Below are 19570 nucleotides of genomic sequence, written 5' to 3'. Positions count from 1 at the left end.
CACTGCTCAGGCGTCCCCTGAAGCCACGCCCACTTCCCTGATTGGATCACACCCCCGGCCGAAGGAATACGCAGGCGCCTTCTAGACACCCCAGACCCTTCAACCCTTCAACCTTCAAACACCGCCCTGAGCATAGTACCACGCAGGCGCTAACTAACTCCTTTGCTAACTGCCCTCCCCCGTCTCTGCGGCCCCTGGAGACACGCTCCTGGGGCTAATGCGCAAGCGCCGTTCTACCCAACTCGCTGTCTCGTTACGCATGCCCGGGCGGCGGCGGGGTACTCCATGGAATTTACCACCGGAAGTTCAGCGGCCATCACCAAAGAGTGCAGGTTCGGCTAGCTAGCTAGAGGGACTCGTTTCCGCCCCGCTCCCAGGTGGTGGGCGGCCATCTTAGGTGCGTGCAATTAAGAGCTTTGGCGGGATTGGCTCCACATCTGGGCTCTTCTCCTGCTCCCCACCTACCAGAGCCCTTCCCCGCGGGGCGGGACCTCCTAACGGCCGACTCCTTTCCAGGTGAAGGGTAACCCCGGTACGTTGGGGTTTTGAACGAGCCTCCTCGCTCCCTATCACGGGACCCCGGGACAGGCCCCACGCCCTCGCTGATCCGCCCTAGGGTAGGAAACAGAGAATGGGACGCCTCTCTAGACTTCTTCCCCCAACTCCCCCCAAAAGATGATGGTGAGCCTTCCTTGAGAGGCCGCCTTCCCTCTCCACTTGCCCCCGCCTCGGCAGCACACTCCCCCAGGCCTGTATACTCCCTAGTTGCGGCTTAACGGGACTGTGGCCAAGTCCCACCTTTTTGCTTCTGGGCCAAATCCAATGGGGAAATACTTTTGCATCTTGCAGGGAAAAGGAGACTGTCTTGAATCAGCCTTGCTCGGCGCGGGCGCGGGGAAAGGAGGAGGCGGGTCCTAGGACCGCCTTTCTTCCGCTCCCGGAAAGCGCGAAATGCGAGCGGGGCCCGTCAGCCTCCGAAACCAGACATTCTTTCTTTTTCTTGCCCCAGAAGAGTTTTGTATTACTTCCTAGAGGCGAACTTACTTTTCAGCGATAAACGGTGGGGGGAAAATGTTCGTACGTGGGTGGTCAGGGCAGTCTGAATGTAATATATTCAGGTTGCCTAAGCATTTTTACTTCCTTTCCCTTTTTTATAGCTGAAGAAAACACTTAAATTCTGGAAATAGCGACTCAGTATCATGGCTGGCAGCCCTAATGAAGATTCAGAAGGAAGCAGAGTGCGTAACAACTATTAATTTATTGAACTGAAATTCAAAATAATTGAGGTCAAAAGCATAAACACTTTTTAATTAAACCAATAATTGAATTGTCTTTTTCTCTCTCTCTCTCTCTCCTGCTGATTTACTTTAGAAAGGCTGATACAGTCCTAGGCAGAGACCACCCATCGCTTTCTTTTGCACATGCTTTAATTCGCTTTAGATAACCCCTTAAATTAAATTCTGAGGATTTGTCTTTAAATGAAGGAGGGACGGAGGAGAAGTGGTGGTGGGCACAGTAAAGGAAAAGAAATAGCTTAGTATTTTTCTGTCACTAATAAAACTTTTCTTTCTCTTTGCACATTTTAGATTACTTATGTGAAAGGAGACCTTTTTGCATGCCCCAAAACAGACTCTTTAGCCCATTGTATCAGTGAGGACTGTCGAATGGGCGCTGGGATAGCTGTCCACTTCAAGAAGAAATTTGGAGGGGTGCAGGAACTGTTAAATCAACGTGAGTTTTGAAAACAGCTGACCTTATCTGCCCTGGCTAGAGCATCTTTTGATGCTCTTGTTATACTTAATTATTAAACAAGATATACATGCACAGATGGGGTTCCTAACTACTGAGTCCTATTAACTCTGCAGATTTTTTCCTCTACAAAAATGGCCTCTAGTTTGGGTCCTTATCACACGAAACCTGAATTCTTGTAAAAGTTTTAAATTTCTTCCCCCTCTTTTATAAATCTTGATAACATTACTCCATTTCTCTGAAACCTTTAATAACTCTGAAGTGCTTAGCAAAGTCCACAGATTTTAGCTTGGCATTCAAGATCCCCTGTTTACCCATATTGTGCTTATGCTTCAAAGAGTTTAGAACCTTTTCCTTACAGACTCCTCCCATCACTTTCTACCAGTGATTTTAAACCAGAGATGTGTATCAGAATCACACGTGGGCTTCTGAAACAGTTGCTCAGGCCACAGTCCAGGCTTACTGAATCAAAGTCTCCACTGGTGATTCGGATCCCAGCCTTTAAGAAAGCAACTTCTTACTGCTTTGTATTATATTTATTTCTAAGCATGACACGTTCTCCTGATTGAAAACTCTTTAATAATTAAGAACTTTTTAATACGTCTATGTTCCCCTTAATGCTTAATGCATTAGCTGTTTTTGTATGTAAAAGGATTATTATTAAACACATTTGGCAAGTAAAAAGTGCTGTACATTCTAAAACATTTCACGGCAATAGACATTAAAGTTTTTTAAGTGAACAAGTACGGGTATATTTGAAAATGCAGCAGGACCAAAGATGGGGTGTGAGGAAAACATGATTCAGAAAACATTAATAAGAAAGCTGGAAGTTAAGGAATACAGTATTTAAGAAGACTGATAAGGATCAAAGTGTTCTTCAGGGTTGAAAATTCTAGTTCTGAAGTAGACTCAAATTTATAAAGATTTTCAAAAAAATCTAAGAATGGAGATCAGTGTTTTGGTTTTCAATTTCTTTTTTACTGTTAAATAACTGTTTTTCTTAGAAAAAAAGTCTGGAGAAGTGGCTGTTCTGAAGAGAGATGGGCGATATATATATTACCTGGTAAGATGGGGCCAATTCTCAATAAGTTCTAAGGACTGGTAAACCAGTGGGCTGTACTGCATTTATGTTGATCACAGTGTTTCATTCCAGACAACCAGAGATGTCAAAAAGCTGACCTCATGCCAACTCAGATCCAGAAGTGGTGGCTATTTGGTGCACTGGATTAGAAAGGAACATGAGGCTGCATCCCAGCTCCATGGGAAAGAGTAGTGATATTCACCAAAGACCTGTGTTATGAGACTTGCAAAAGTTAGGGATGCCTCCCATAGTTTAATTCCTTCCTAATCACAGTAAGATAGAGACAATAAAGTCTCAAGAGATAGATTGCCCAAAGGAGTTTTTCTCTCAGTCTTCCCTATCAAATGCAGTGCCAAGTAATACTCATCTCCTTTCCTGCCTGCTTCCTCAACGTGGGATTCTTTCACTATCCAAATGGTCTTTGGCCTCAGAAAGAGTGCAGCTTCTTGGCGATGGTGCTGGATGACTTATAGCCAAGTCACTACAAGCCTGATTTGGACAGCACACTGAGTGGGGACATGTCCTAGCCTCTTTGAATGTCCTTAATGCTACTGTGACTTCCAGTCTTGTTTGGAATGCTACCAGTTTGTCTCTGTTCTTTTATAGGGAAATAAAAGGCAAGCACAGTTTTTAAATAAATAAACCTAACAGGAAATTTTTAGGTGTTATGGATTCTTCCTTGTTACAGATATGCAGCTTATCTCTTGGAAGTGGCACAGAAACTTTCACCTACTTTGTTTAAAAACAGTAGACAATAGGCACACCTGCTAATCTGGTTTTCTTGGGAAAAGGAAAGATTATATGGCAGTGTCTGGGTTTCTCAGGCTCTATGTAGTGGATTCCTGAGGAGCTCCCGTAACTGGAAGGGACAGTATGACATTTGTCATCTAGACTATTCTATAAAAATATACTTATTATTTTAATTATCAGGATGTTGGGAGAATATGATGACTTTTCTTTGGCTCTCATTTTGGACTAATGGGAATTTGAATTCGTTCTTTGTACTTAGATTACAAAGAAAAGGGCTTCACACAAGCCAACTTACGAAAACTTACAGAAGAGTTTAGAGGCCATGAAGTCCCATTGTCTGCAGAATGGAGTCACCGACCTCTCCATGCCAAGGCAAGGAAATCCAGGGCCCTAAATGAAGACTTGATTAGTGGGGTTTACTGTCTTACCCAAAGACAAGTGACTTAAAAGCTTAATGTAACCTAAAATACAGACGTAAAGGCGGAAAAATTTCAAAACATTTACAAATCATCAGTAAACAAGTTGTCAGACCTTAGCCTAAGGCGTGCCCATCTTTTAGCCTGGGCTGAATGAATCAGGATGATTAAACCACAGACCTGCCTCAGCCTACTTAGTAGGGAGGAGCCGTTGTTCACAGACACTTGTTGAATTCTGGGCATCCTCTACCTGAAGCTTGGCCTCTGTTTCTGAAGCAATACAGCTAAAGAACAAAGACTGAGCAATTGTGATTTCTCTCTGGGCCACTTCAGGTGTCCCAAACCTGTTAATTCTGTGTGAAGAAAGTTGTAAGTTATCACTGCTTTTTAAACTGCATGCTTGTTTGTGTCCAGTGTGGACAGTAGCCAGAGGATAGGTCCCTGATGTAATGTCTTAGACCCTAGATATTGGGAACTTAAGGGACTGATGTTAGGGGTTCAATATCCCCTTTGTTTCCTTTTCAGGAAATAGGCGTGGGGTCCCTTGTTCTCTTCTTGTCAGACTAGTTTTGTCAGAGCTGAGCATGCATGCGGGTTTATTCCAAGGTCCACGTTACTTAAGAGCGTGGCTATGTGGTCCCTCATCTTACGCTGGTCTTTAATATATTCATCGCTTATGTACCAGAAACTTTTTTTTAACACAATTTTTTCAGGTACTTAACCACATTTATAGAAAATTAGCAACTTTAAGCCTCTCTTTTTTCCCTAGGGATATTGAGGATCAGTTAAGTAACATCTTGGAAGAAAGGTGCCAGGTAGTAAGAGTTTTGTGGGCCGATTGAGGTTTCCCACCAGAGTGCTGCAAAGATCTGAATTACAGTCAGCTTGGCATTTCCCAACATTCCCTCTTGACTTCCTGTGTGCAGAGATCCTGTCCTTTGTCATTCTCCTTTTTATCTTCCTTAACATTTCATTATCATAAGTGTATTTTAAAAATACCAACCTTTTGCCATCCACCCACAGCTAGTTTTCATCAGTAGAAATAGAAGGATAGTAAGTTCTTCCATCTCACTGCAGTTATACATTTCTAAACGTAGCCTGAAGTAACTGGGAAGTGGTACTTTTATTAGGCAAAAGAGAAGTGACAGCTATTGGATGTTAGGGCTGTCTAGGAAACAGCCTTAGGTGACTCAAAATAGGAGTTAACTTCCCAATTCCCACCATGGCTGCCTATAGGTGTGAGACCAGATAATATCTTAGGCTTTGGGTGGATGCAGCCTAGAGGAAGAGGGAAGGAGTGTTTTCTAGATACCTTCATCACAACCAGTGGGGATGTTTTGTCTTTTTCAGGATTGGATGTGGTCTTGATCGTCTGCAATGGGAAAATGTATCTGCGATGATTGAGGAGGTCTTTGAGGCAACAGACATCAGAATTACTGTGTACACACTCTGAACAGATGAGCATTTTGGATATGTCTGCCTTCTGTGTCATCTGGGCCTTAGGACTGAGCAAACTGACCTTAAAATGGTCAGAGGAAAGTTTCATGTGAAGTAGTCTGTGTCACAGGCCAGACTTCAGTTGCTGTATTCTCATGATTGGACTGGGACTCTGGAGGAGGGATTGCTTGGGAAGTGTTGCTGGGAATTTTTTTTTTTTTCCAGGAAGGTAAGGCATAGATGGCCTGATATTAGGTGGGGAAGCCAAATGTTGGGCCTATGACCCCTGTTTTGCTAGGGATGCTACTTGATTTATTTGGGTTGCCACTAGGTGTCAGCATTGCTTCTTCTTCTCTGTTGTTTAAGAGAAATTTCAGGAAGGATGAACATTTCAGTTAATTTTGCATCTTTTGTCATTTGTGCACTTACCTGGTATTATCCTTACATCATAAAATTCATCCTAGGAGAGAATTATGGGTTCGGTTTTGTTTAAATTACAAGAAAGAGTTTTATGTTGTTAACAAGGAATTTGTGGTGACAAGAATGGAAAAATAAATATCTTCTTGAGGGGGGCGGGCAATGAGGTCCTGTGCACATGTCTGTGTTGTTCTGGACTTGGGTAATGGAGGGTTCACCTGTAACTTAATCCGGAGGAGTCAGATAGAGGGTCCAGTACGAAGAGCAGCAAAGTGAGAAATAAGACATCAGAATGGGCAAGAACTGTGGGTCAGCACACTGGAAAGGCAGGCTTTTAGAATCTCCCTGTGGTGAGCTCCTGCTCTCTTTTGTCCACCACATAGGTTCTGTGATTGAACCTGTCTGAATTCAATCATGAAACAAATAAAATACTGTATGTGAAATATGTGGCAAAGTTCTTAGTGTGGAGTAATGCCTCAATAAATCAGTAGTTCTCAACAAAACCCATATGAATCTCCTTAAAAAAAATAAAGGTCCACTTCCTCCAAAAAAGAATTCTAATTTGGTAGTGGGGGGGGGGCGGGGGAGAGTGGCCATGTTTCTTTGTGTTTTTAAGCTCCAGAGGATTCTGATGTGTGGCCACCTGGGACCGAAAACAGTAAATATTAGTCACCTTTTCTTCTAAGAGAGTAGCGCTTTGTCCACTCTTGATTTCCATGGTGGAAGAGTAAGGTTCATGGATTTAGCCAGTGGTTCAGTATCAGAGGTGTGGGGAAAACTTAGTAGAGTATTTCAACCCTCCGCCCCCTTACTGTGGTGTTGAGTTCAAAGGGACAGACCTACTATTGATTTTCTCCCTAGAGTGAATTCTGGGTCTGTCATAGGACTTGCTGCTTTCCCATGTGTAAAAGAACTGGATTTTAGAAGGGGCTCGTTAAAACACCAGGAAAGCACTGGTTAAATATAATCTTTGTACCTTAGATTTGTGTTTTTATCGCATCTCAGCCTGAATGAGGCAGCAGTTTCAAAAAGTATTTCACTTCTTTTGTATCTCTGTGTGTAACAGACAAGTTCTCCATGTTGTTGGGGGTGGGGGTAGGGCAGTGCCAGGGGCAAGTTCATTGTCAAACTTTTAGACTAAGACTTTTCTTGGAGCTTTGTTTCTATCCACATACACAGTAAAATTGAAGGGGAAAAAAAGGGAGAGAATGTCTGTACAAAACAAAATGAGAGTGGAGTGGTAAGAGGAAACTTAAAGTATTTTGCCTAACTATGCAAATAAATCTTAACACTGGGTCAAAACATTGATTTTTCTAGGCTGCTTCTACATTTTAAGGGATTAGGGTTAATTTTTTTCATGGAGTATGAGCCTCGTTCATATTTCTTTTAACAAAACCTAGTCTTGTGGAGGTCTGGCTGTGAGTGGAATTCAGCAGGGATGTGATAAAGTGCTTTGTCATTTGCAGATAGTCTTGGGGTCAAATTCCAATGACTTACCACACTCGAAGCCTGGGGAAAGGAGGCATGGCCTGATAATCAGAATGGATACATTATTCCTGGAAACCTAGTTAGAGTTTGGGAAACACCCAGAAATTCACGTGTGAAATTTTGCTTCTACATAGGACTCAAACAAGCCTTTTAAGAAATGAGACTTTTGACACCATCCTGCCGTCGCCATCAAGTACCACATACTGACTATTCTTACATTATGTGTATCTGAACATTGAAATCCTACTTCTTGCCCTTTCCTCTTTAATCAAGGTGCTAATTGCCTATGAATTGGCACTTGGGATGTTTATATACCTTAGAAACAGATTTCTTGTGCCTTTTGTTTCATCCTCTGCCATACTCCTTGTCTTCAGAGGAGGGAAAAGATACTCATTTACAACTAATCTCAGAAGAAAATATTTCATGAAGGTCAAGACCAAGGTGTGAAGTCTGCATGGGAGAGTTAGTACATCCCGTGTTGCCTAGGCAAGTTCTGGTTTAAGCCTTCCTCCCACTTTAAATACTGTCCTGGCTCGGTTCATAGCCTGGGACATCCCTGCTCCTGCCTGGGACTTGCTCACTGTCCATAATAACTTCTAAATGTCCAAGTTCCTTAAAAAACTTGGTCACAGAAAGACCACACCACCTCTTTTATTAATGTTGCTGTTTTTCTTAAAAAAAGATCCCAACTTAAGATGCACTTCTGGACATATTTCAAAGATCTGTGCAGACTTTGGGTCTGAGGCTCTTCGACCTAAGCAGCCCAACTGCGGGAATAATGCGGACCTTCAGCCCCACGGATGCCTGGTGCCCATATATGGTTGCCGTTTCTCTCTTTGCAGCTCACTTTCCTCTTTCCCAAGAGCAGCCTTAGAGAGAGAGGCACAGCTTAAATGATTTACAGCATAAGTGTATTTTGAGTCCTCGGAGGGCGTTGTGCGGTAGGATTGGTTCGTGTCAAATGTTGTCCAGCTCCAAGTGGTATTGGGAAGTCAGGCATGTCCCAGATGGCCACATGTGTCATTGCTGTCTCTTGGTGGCAGCAGACAGACCTTAGTGAGAAAACAGAAAGCATGTTACTGAGAGCCCTGCTGGCCCTAAACAATGAAGGGTTTTCTTTTTGAGTTAGGGTTTCTTTGTGCCCTCCCCAGCAAGTGCCTGAATTTCTCCATAGTCTCCTGTGATTTCCGGTTTACTCAGGACTGGATTTGTTTCATTCATGTTTTGGTGTGGTTCGCACAGAGAAAGCCCCAGAAGAGATCTGCTTTAAATATGTTGTCTTGAGTTAAATATATGGTTAAATCCTATTCTGTCATTTTCCAAAAAGACGGAATAAGAAATACGAGACAAATTTTCTTTAACAAATGCTCATTTCTTGAGAGTATTTTAATTAAGCAGAGTTCTTTGGGGCTTTTAGATGACAACTTGATTTCATGCCAATTTTTTTTTTAACTTGGTACATTTTAACCTTTCCCTTCAGGAATATGAGCAACGAAAACAGAGTATAGGGAAGCATGTTAATGGGTCCAGATAATACGGTTATGTACACTAATGGAAGGAGGCTTATAATGTGGAACATGTCCAATAATATTTTATTTAAAAATAATTTGACTTAGAAATGGACTTTTCCCTCAAACTGATTTATCTATTTTACTTGTTTATTTAGATTAGCAAAAGAGATAACTCCCAGTTATCCAAAATTAAAGGCTCTTTTTAATCCTCCTTGAAATGCTTAATTTTTATAGCAGGTTTTGCTATTTAATTATTTGACTTAATGGAAAACGCACACACACGCACACACACATGCACACACACACACATCCATCTCTGAGGTCTTGTTAGTTTGGCAGCTGGAAGAAGTGGCCTGTGACTCTAAAAGATGTTTAAGAAGAAAGTACACTAGTGTTAAAATTAGGCTACCAGTCATCATTCTACAGAATCTATGTAGGGTTTATAATTATGAGTGACAGTCCCTATACTAATAAAATCTTCGAGGAATTTAAGTTAATTTTGTATTTTCAGAGGTCATCCTTAGAAATCTGTTTGTATTACTACTCACCACCATTCAGAGTGGTCTTATTTTGTGTGAGCAAAGTACCATGTGGCATTACCTGACCATAGTCTCACTGAATTCAGTGAATGGGTCCTGCTTTTTATAAGAAATGGCCGAAAACTGTGTCTTCATGTATTGGTGAACGCTCAGCTGGAGAATGATCAGGCACCCTGCGTGTATGTCTAATAGCAAACACCTGCCAACATCAAGCCCTGGAACACTTACGTTTCCAAAACGTGTCCGTGAAGCAACACCTTCTCTTTAGAGTATTACGAGTGAGAGACACCAAAAATAAGTTGAATATCTTCATGGAAGCAGGCTGCTTTCATGTTTTATTAATATGTGAGGTGTACCAGAATTAAAGTTGGATAAGAGGGTGGTGAAGACCCTTTCTCTGTTATGGGAAAATTTTGATCGGTAACTCAGGTCTTGTAAAGAGACTTAGTCATTGCACTTCTATGGGAGCAAACTAGATCAGATGAAATTCAAAAGGAGACAGTAAAGGATCCTTTCACCTCTTTCCTGAGGGCAATCGGCCTGTTTCTCTAAGAGTCTAATTTACCCTCAGCAAGAGGCCAAATTGGCCTTAATTGTGTCCTAATTATTTGCTTAAATAGCTAATTTTTACTTCCAGTTCTCCTATCACATCTTGATATCTATAGGAGGCTACTTCTGAGCTGCTGCCTAATTTACAAACATCTTTTTAACCCTTTAAACATTGCTGTATAGCAGAACTTGTTGCTATATTATCCTCATTCCCGCATTCATCATTTTTCTGCGAGTTCTGATGAGGTCTTCTCAACATTAGGGAAATGTTCTTGCATTGTACATTCAAACAGCAATTATTGGTCTCCCTCAAAGCAGAACCATTTGTCTGAAAACATGAAAGCTTCTCTGCCCCCAAAAAGTTGAATACAGATCCATTCGGGGACTTTCAAAAGTACCAAAAATGAAAAATGAAAAAAAAAAAAAAAAAGCCCCTGTAGGAATGAAGAACCTGCATTAGGGAAAAATGGAATGGTAAGATTGCAAATGGGGTGGGGGCAGGGCATCTAGAAGGTGTCCAGAGTTAGTAAGTCTGAACAGGTGGACATGGGGACATGCTTAGGGGACTGAAATATCTTTGCTGTTCAGTAACAGGTCCTTGCACCATCTAAATCTTACTATGAAAGTCATTCTGTCTCATCAAAGCTTCTGGATTCCTGTCACCCTTGAGCACTCCAAGTTATGGGGAAAATCAGTTTGAAATAAAAGGGTAGGAGAGAAAAGGATTTAGGGAGAGGAATTTAGAGGAAAGAGAAAAGAAGGAGGGATCTTCTAAGAATGTTTTTACAACCAACCAAAAACACAGATGAAATCCTATCAAAGGAAAATCAGAGACCACTCATTCCACCTGACCTTCTACCCAAGTTAACAGTGAAAAGACTCACGTGAGGCTGAGCCCACTCGCCTACTTCAGGATGTCAGCCAACTTCTCGTCATAGTACAGGAAGTTCTCCTGAATGTCCTCCCAGGGCTCAAAGGCCTTGGATTCGCCCTCTTCTTGCTCCACGAAATTCTGCCAGACGTACTCGAAGTCTTGGGGCTTCATGATGCGCAGTTTGCAGCCAGCCTCCTTCAGCTTCCGGAGAGCCGCCTGGATCTCAGGCTCCTCCCACATGAAGAGCCGCCCCGCCAGGAGGAGCAGGCGCAGGTTCTTGGTCTTGTTGAGGGTCCTGACGATGCGGTCAGCGCAAGCTGCGCAGGGGCTGGAGGACACGTACCAGGTGACCAGGTAGCACAGGGCCGGGTCGAAGGCTGGCATGATGGTGTTGAAGAACGCTTCCTCTGCGTGCGCGGCGGCGTGCTCGTCCTCTAGGTATCCCCGCGAGGCCTGCACTTGGCCTCCCTTGCTCTGCGCTTCAACCACATAGCAGAGGAAGGTCTTGTTCCGCCCGGAGCTGTACTCCACATTCCGGAACTGAAACTTAAAGAAGTTGGCAGGCAGCCGCTCCCTGTGGGTCAAGTAGGCAAAGGCACAGGGAAGGAGAGAGAATGATGAGTTCTTGTTCTAGGACTAGCGTGGAGTGGGTGGCTCTCCAAGATAAGTACCTCTGAGACACATTCACTCTCACTACCGAAACAGGACTTGCCTATGCTGACAGCAGTGACAAAAAGACACGAAGGAATTCAAATGTTTATCTAAAGGAGAGGAGAGAATTTGGAGTGAGGCGTGCATCCTGGACACCTCATTAACACAGGTCTCCAAACACTCCACCTTCACTCCCAGCACACAGCACACGCTCACATTTCTAAATCAGTGACTCTTTAACCTGGCTCTACATTAGAATCCGCTCGAGGAGCTACAAATGTCCATGCCCAGGCCCCACGCCAAGCCAATTAAATGAGAACATTTGGAGGAGGCTCAGGCATCAGCATTTTAAAAAAAGTGCTCCAGATGATTCTATGTGGCCAGGTTTGAAAAGCAGTGTTCAAATAGTAATTTTACAAAGTAGCAAGCCTGTAAAATAACTCACGACAGAGCGAGAACATTTCATGCTTTCATATCTCTCCTTGTCAGTCACGGATATTGCATCTTAGGTACGGGATGGCCTAAAACTTGCAGTCCCAGGCTCTCCCAAGGACTGTTTTTCTCAAGTCTGTCTTTTCCCTCAGGTGAAAGAAGGGTTGTCATATAAGTGTCCAAGAATGTTTATCTTTGAGGCCAGACTACCTAAGGGTACCTTGATATGAATTAACTTGTATAGTATTGACACATTTCAAAACCATAAAAGACTTGGCCTCTGCCCTCCAGATGCTTGTAATCTAGCAGCTAGATTATAGCTGGAAAGAAAAGATGTAAATAAGACAGCTGAGAACAGTAGAGGACTACTAAAAATGAAGAGGTAGAGTGGAGGACATGTGATGAAGGTTCTTGAGAGTTTAGCCTTGACTCAGGAGCCAATAGAGAATTGCTACAGGTTCCTGAGGAAAGAAAGGTATAATGAAAGTGAGGTCCATGGAGGAGTACCGGGGTGGCTTTAGGCAGAGAGAGTGAAGCTGGGGAAAAGCCTGAAATTTAGAAAGCCCATTTGGTGTCTTAGAGCACCAGACTTGGTGATGAATATGTCCAAGGGGAAATGGATGATTAGGAAATGAAAGCAGCAGAAAAAGGCCAGGTGTTTTGAAAAGTTTAGTAGTAATAAGGGGAGAAAAAAGGAGAGGGCCTAAAGAAAGCATCAGAGGTGAAGATTGTTTTCATCTTTACGTGTTTGTGCATGTTTTTCTAAAATAGGGAAGATTTGTGCAGGTTTGAAGTCCCAGGAGAATGAAGAGGCTGCAGCAGGAGAGGTTGAAAAGGTCAGAAGGAGAGGAGTGGATGAATACCAGCTGGAGAGGCTGAATGTTTTCTTTTAAAAAATGTAATCTCTGTGGTTGCCCCAGAAGATACCCTATGGCAACCATTAACTCTGCTCTTGCTTCTCTACACCCCTTCCCTTCCCCCAGAGAGGTCACCCAACTCCCTGGGCTGCAGGCGGATCCCTGGTATCCCAGGGTCTTGGCTTCTTAGGGGTAAGTTGCAGGTGCCAAAGAGCTGAGGAAACTTGAGCTATTTTCCTGCAATCCCCCCTTCCCCCATCACCAAATTTTCTCCACCCAGCTTTCCATGTCCCTTGCTGTCAGGTTAAGTTTCCATTGTGGAGATGGATGTGTTTGGGGACCCAGCCCTGGGATTCCTTCGGGTACTATCTTTAGCTCCCTAAGCCCCTCTGTCCCTGGTTGAATGTGTTTATATTTACTTAACATTTGGGGAGGATGGATGGCCTGATGATTCCCCTCTCCTCTTTCAATCCCTGCTGGGAATTCACTTACACTGGGCTTTCTCCCATTAAACTCACCCCACCAGACCACTCCTGAACTCAGCCAGTTGCTAAATGATCCCTTCACTTCCTAGAGTGGCTTTTTTTTCTCCTGAGAAGCATAGAGCTTACCTTTCTTGCTGAAACTGTTTTTGTTTGTTTGTTTTTTAATTGGAGTATAGTTGCTTTACAATGTTGTGTTAGTTTCTGCTGTACAGTGAAGTGAATTAGCTATATGTATACATATATCCCCTCTTTTTTGGATTTCCTTTCTTCAAGGCCTTTTGCCAGACCACTTCCCCAAGTCCAGTCCAGAGCTACCTGTAGGATGGATTCTCAGGTAAAACTTTTGGAAGGATTCATGGCTTGGGGGCTTCAGCAATAGCTGCCTGTTGGTCCCTCAGGTTTCGTTCTGGAAACCCCGAAGTATTGCTCCAACTTTGCCAAGTACAGCCCAGCCGAGAGGACATGTGTGGCCCAGTGTGCAGTTGCATGTTGGCTGGATGGTCTACAACTGATGCTTTTCTCAGCCCATCCTCCTCTTCTTTAGGCAAGAGGAGAGGACCCAGAGAAACTGGAAACCCAAGGGAGAGGAAGAATGTTCACCTCTCTATAAATATCAGTTTCCAACCCCGTGGGCCAACAGCCCCATGGTCTACCCTGTCCCTCATCAGGGCCTTCTGGACTAGGGACCTCAGGAAGGGAAGTGCATTCAAGGGGCAAAGGAAAGTCACGGAAGGTCTTGGCTCCCAGTCTTTCCTTGGGCTTGCTCAGAGACTGAGCTTGCTTGGCTTCCCAGTGGGATTCTTGGTCTTCTAGAAGGAGCATAAAGGTTGAATGAGGCTTCCCATTCTTGGGCTTCCCACAGACTGAAACAGCTCGGCCCTGGAGGGCTACCAGGAGAAAAGAGGCAGTAGAGGTCTGAAATTTCTCCAGAGAGCTAGCCAACATGGCCATCTTGGGTTATATTATAGAATCACATAACACTATTATGCCCACTAGTGGAAGGAAGGAAACAGTGACAGTGATTTCGTAGATAATCACAAACATCTTTTATTTTCTAGTAGCATGATATGCCCAAGTACCACATTTACTTATATTATAGCCCTTTGCTGTCAACCCTAGCAGATATTTTACTGCTAAAGTGTGTGTGTGTGTGTGTGTGTGTGTGTGTGTGTGTGTGTGTGTGTGTGTGTGTTGGAGTGGTGGTCAGGAGAGAGATGCTGATGGTAGATTTCTTCACCTGGACTCAGTCCCTTCTTCAAGCACAGAAACCAACAGCATGATTCCTACCCCCTCCTGCCAACTTCAGCACCTCTTTAGGCACCACTTCCTCATACTTTCTGCAGGCAAGGCCATTCATACTACATCTGCTTAGACCCCGGTTTCTGGGCATTGCAATTCTCTAGGCAGGAAGTGGAGAATCCTTATATCTGGAAAAAAATGGGACAAAGGTCTGCTTGATGGAGGGAGAAGAGATGTGAGTCAATGCAATATATATATATATATTCTCGCTTTCACATTAAAAAACATTTGCATTTCCTAAGCATAAATCTAGACAGTGAAAGGAAGCAACCTGGAGGGCAGTGGAAGCTAGTCCAAGTTTAAACATTTGCCCCCAAATAATCCATTGAGTGGAAAATCTACTCACAGGTAATTGAGTGTTGACTCGTTTCTGCTTTGCTCACGAGACCTTTCGTGACCTACTTGAAAGAGGCAGAATTGCCAGTTTCAGTTTCCTTTTCCCTTTTTCAGACCACTTTTCAAAGAAGATGCTAGGAGTGGGCATCGTCAGGAGTGTAGGGAAGCAGAGAGTTCTAACAGCCGGACTTCCTAGAGCTAAGAAGGGGTTTGAGGAGCTGCTGGCTCCTGACTGGCAGTTCTGGACGGGATTCCGAAAGCCCTGGGCCCGCCCTGTTTCCCGGGGAAACACCATCTCTGCACATGAGCTTCCACCTTCCCCCAACCCTCAGTGGAGGCCAGGGTGGCCAGAGTGAGTGGCTGTCTTCTGTTCTTTATAGAACAAACTTTCCCAGCCTGCTCCAGACTCCAGGTGAGGGGTGAGGGGCCATGGCATTAACAGTGGTGTCGAAAGCCCCTCACTCCTTGCCTGGCCCTTCTCTGAACCCTGCTTCTCCTCTCTATTCCTCACGTGGGTGGAGTAAACTACTGGGGGCTAGAGAAGTGGTTGGAAGGAGACTCGTCGCCTGTGCCATTTATCTCTGTTCTAGAATAACCCCTTTGATAGCAGGTTCAGCTTATGTAAAATCATACACACACACACACACACACACACACACACACACTCACACACAAAATCATACACAACATAACTACAGATAAAGACAAAGACAGCAAGGGGAGCTGCCAGGCAGAGCTGCAGCTGGGGTGGAGACATGGGGAGCCAACCCGTTCTGGTGCCCCAGAGCTTCCCTCAAGCATGCTGAGTTCAGAGGCAGGCATGATCCAGTGGAATTCTCTTGTGAGCCTAGCGCTGCTGGATCTTCGTATATATATCCTGAACTTCTCTCCTCAACTAGCCCTCCCCCCAATTAATTCCCTACCCGAATGCCTGGCAGAGAGCCTACCACACAATAGGTGCTCAATCATGAGTTCACTCACTTATTCAGCAAATGTTTATTGAGTACCAGTTAGGAGCTGGGTACAATTCTTGGTGCTAGGGAAAAAGCACCTAAAAGGAAGAGTCCCCGTCCTCATGGAGGTTAAATACTTCTGGGGGAAACAGGCAGTAAACAAATGACTCCTATTCAGAAAATATTTGTTGAATATAAAGGACCCTTCCTTATGGCCTTTTTAGATGCACTTGCATCACTGATGCAAGTCAGACAGTCTTGGGGTTCACACCCTACTCCATCCACTAGCTTTGGGCAAATTATTTCTCCCTCTGAGAATTGGTTTCCTCATCTGAAAGACAGGTTGAGTAATCCAACCTCTCAGATTTTGGACAGCAGTTGACACTCAAGAAATTAAACCTGGTACCGATGGATGGTACCTTCTCTGGGCCTCAGATCTTACCCCTTAAGCACATCCCTCCTCGGCTCTCCTGCTCCTGTTCAGAGGGTTCTCTCTTTCAGTGCTGTGCTGGTTTAACACCCAGCTCTCTGGAAGAAATTTTTTTTAAAAGCCCTGATTTCTAACATTTGCTGAGTCCCGTCAACACACCCATTATGGAGATTTCAAGAAACCAACAGGATTTAGTGAACACAGACTTGGTAAGAGATGCATCCGATTGACTCTCAGCCGAGAGGTGTGAGCGGGCCTGGGCACACTGCCGCAGTTATAGACCTTTCTCTAGCACTTTCTACCACATTATTTTTAATGTTCTTAGGTCTGCTTTCTATTTTTCTTTTTTGGTCATGCCACGAGGCTTGTGGGATCTTAGTTCCCCGACTAGGGTTTGAACCCGGGCCCTCGGCAGTGAAAGCTCCGAGTCCTAACCACTAGACCACCAGGGAATTCCCTTAGATCTGCTTTCTATCCTGAGTACCCTATTCAAACCAGAATCACGATAAGTGGGCATGTCTCTCCTTATTCCTACCCGGTACTCCCTCCTCCCCTCAGACTTGTTTCCTGAAAAGCCATCTGCGGTTCTAGTCTGGGACCCTGTTCTAAGGGTCAGTGTGGCTAGACCTCTCCCCCATGGGAGTCCAGGCTCTGCTGGTCCTTTGATGCCAGGGCACCTGGAGAGCGAAAGAGAGGAAAGCTGTTCCCTCTTCCTGTCCCCGCACAGACATAGCCACACCTCTGGGCTATTTTAAGCTGTCTGTTTACTCGGAGGGGCCCAGGAGACAGATCTCCACAGCTGTTCCTTGTGCTGGGAAACACGAAGGGCTCTACCTCCCTCCTGAACTGCTCTCAGAGCGCCCAGAAAGCTGCCCGACTGTGCCTCTTCTTCTGAGCCTTGGGTCAGGGAAGCGTCTGAGCCTCACCATCTTGAGGATGGAGAGAGGTGGAGTTCTCTTTGGGAGACCAGTGGAAAGGATGCCAGGGTGGAGTCAGAAAACTTGCCACTTGCTGGGTCTGTGGCCTTGGAGCAGTGACTGGATCTCCCCTACTCTCAGCTTCCCCATCTGTAGAGCGGCAATGATATAGCTCCTCTCCTGGCCTTGTGCCGAGGCTTGAATGCGCTCAGGCCTATGAAAGTGTGCCGGGATTATAAAGCCCCAGACACGTGCAAGTGACATCAGAGGATTTAAGCTTTCAAAACCAACCACCCTGAGACCTCAAAGCATGTTCAACTCAACAAACATACTCTAATTCTGTTCTGAACCAACCCTGCCCCTGTGCCAGGGAGATCACAAGATCACAACACTGTGCAGACTGGGTGTGCATGTGACCGTGTGTGTGTGTATGTGACCAAGGCCAGCAAGGACCAGCATGTTCAGGTGTTAGAAAAAGGATCTCCTTCCACAGAGAGCCACTGGAATCAAGGATTCTCCTGTCCTGGTGGCCCTAGGCTCTCCCTGTGAATGTATTAATCTGTGCCCCATTGCTCCTTTAATCCTGGGTTGAAGGTGACATTACTTGGTTGGCCATGGGTGAGTGCAATTTCAGGGACTCTTTCCTGAAGCCTTGCCTCAGGAACTAGGATGCATTTCCCTCAGGTTCTCTTAGAAATCAGAAAATATCTGAGTTGGAAGGGACCTTGGGAATCAACTAGCATAACTTCCTCATGTTACAGATGAAAAAACTGCAGCCAGGACTGGAAAAGCACTTGCCCAGCTTCAAACAGCAAGTCCAAATTGCCTCCCAGGGCCCCTTCTGCCCCTTGAAGTCATCAGGCCTCCATTCTTCCTGAAGTTTCTCTTCCTGTGGCCCTTCGTCTGCCTGTGGGCATTGTTGGAGATAAGGAATTCTAGTGGCCCCACGTATTCCCTTCTTATCCTTTGATTAGGAACTTAGCAGAATCTTCTGCCAAAGGGACAGAGAGGGAAGAAAAGGAAGACAGCTTGGTTTCATTCCTGGAAGTGGCATAATCTGGACGAGACAGGGGGACCCTGTGTGCAGCCCCCTCTTTGGAGCTTCAGCACTCTTTGCTCTAGATCCTGCTTCCTCCAGTCTGTGGCTGAGGGTGTTGGAACCCCTCCTCTGCCCAGAAGCTCTGGGCCTGGCCTGTAACTTCTCTGTTTCCCTGGGTGGGGTTGGGGGCAGATGTAGGCAGCCCCCGGGGAGACTCAGAAATGATTCAGCAAGAAAAAAAAAAAACGCTTCTCACTCTAGCTTGGGAAAGGATGGATCTGTCTTTCCTGTCTTAGGATCTTCTACTCCAGGGAGAAGCTCTAAAGAAAGAGTGAGAGACATACAGGTAGAGGAGAGACCCACTCAGAAGCAGAGAGAGATGTTGAGGGAGGAGCTACTTTGGGACCATATTGAAATGTAACGGCGGCATGCCGGGTTTTTACCAAATCCCCTGGGACTAAACAACCTCTACCCAGAGAGGCAAGTGATGCCTCAGGGGTGGTTTCCTCCTCTGGGCCCTGGCCTCCACGGAGTTCCCCCTACCTCCCCTGACTGGAGGTGTCTGAGAAGCAAAGAGAGATTTGCTGCTGCGTCCCCTGCAGCCCCTGCTGTGCACACCCGTGCACTCTCACGGCTGCAGCATGGTGACCCCAATCCCTACTGTTACCATCCTAAGTCCCCCCAGCCTGTCCCCAGCCCGTGCTCTTCTAGGGAGGGGGGAGTCCACACCCAGCTCTCACCCTGTGACGATCTCAAAGGGCGGCAGCTCCACCAGTTCCTTCAGATTCTTGGGGTCCTCCGGGTTCTCCAGATCCTCGCTATCCTGCGAGGTAGGCGCCGCGGCCTCAGCGGTCTCTTCTTTCTGGGCCATGGAGGGCCTGAGGCTTGGGAGTCGCTGAGAGAGAGGAGAGGCGGCGGGTCTGGGCCAAGGCCTGGCGGCAGAGTCCCAAGCAGCTGTCAGCAGCTAAATCTGCCTGGGGGTGACAGGAAAAGGATCTGGCAGTCCAGCAGTGTGCTCACCCGCTGGCCCACAGGCTTTATAACCAGAGGCCCCTCCCCCAGGCTCTCTCGCTCTGTCTTTTTTAAATTGAGTGACAGTGGGTGCCGGGATGGGGGGAATGGAAAAATCTGGCCGTCGGTATCCCCTATTTATCAGCAGCAGACAGGAAGCTGGCAGGTGGGGATGGCTTGGCCTGCTCTCCCTCCCCACACCAGGTCACACATGTATTCATATTCTCTTTCTTCTCCCCCTCCCTCACCATGTATCCCTCACCTTTCTTTCCCACCCAGCTCGCCTGGGGAGATCGTGGAAGGGACCTAGGGTGGGTGAGTTTTCGGAGGGAAGCTCTCTCAGAGGTGT

General features: G+C 45.5%; 2 protein-coding genes across 8 annotated transcripts; one reads left to right on the top strand and one right to left on the bottom strand.

Moving 5' to 3' along the window:
• Positions 1 to 111: 111 nt before the first annotated feature.
• On the top strand, positions 112 to 6293 carry OARD1 (O-acyl-ADP-ribose deacylase 1). Of its 7 annotated transcripts, none has more exons than XM_007197892.2 (6): positions 112 to 332; positions 1158 to 1238; positions 1587 to 1731; positions 2754 to 2812; positions 3840 to 3952; positions 5347 to 6293. In XM_007197892.2, exons 2-6 carry the CDS (start codon positions 1200 to 1202, stop codon positions 5447 to 5449), a joined length of 459 nt encoding a protein of 152 aa, XP_007197954.1. In that variant the 5' UTR covers positions 112 to 332; positions 1158 to 1199; the 3' UTR covers positions 5450 to 6293. The 7 variants fall into 7 exon arrangements, with proteins under 7 accessions (XP_007197954.1, XP_007197956.1, XP_007197957.1 ...); XM_007197894.2 differs by having other exon boundaries at positions 112 to 397; XM_007197895.2 differs by lacking the exon at positions 112 to 332 and adding an exon at positions 381 to 516.
• A 1680-nt stretch (positions 6294 to 7973) lies between these two features.
• Positions 7974 to 19241, bottom strand: APOBEC2 (apolipoprotein B mRNA editing enzyme catalytic subunit 2). Its single transcript, XM_007197907.3, has 3 exons — positions 18951 to 19241; positions 10822 to 11385; positions 7974 to 8390 (listed from the first exon to the last, which is right to left on the bottom strand). Exons 1-2 carry the CDS (start codon positions 19079 to 19081, stop codon positions 10842 to 10844), a joined length of 675 nt encoding a protein of 224 aa, XP_007197969.1. The 5' UTR covers positions 19082 to 19241; the 3' UTR covers positions 7974 to 8390; positions 10822 to 10841.
• Positions 19242 to 19570: the final 329 nt, after the last annotated feature.

The sequence above is a fragment of the Balaenoptera acutorostrata genome, chromosome 10 (assembly GCF_949987535.1).
Source record: "Balaenoptera acutorostrata chromosome 10, mBalAcu1.1, whole genome shotgun sequence".
Taxonomy (NCBI): Eukaryota; Metazoa; Chordata; class Mammalia; order Artiodactyla; family Balaenopteridae; genus Balaenoptera; species Balaenoptera acutorostrata.
This window is presented reverse-complemented; position numbering and strand designations above follow the sequence as displayed.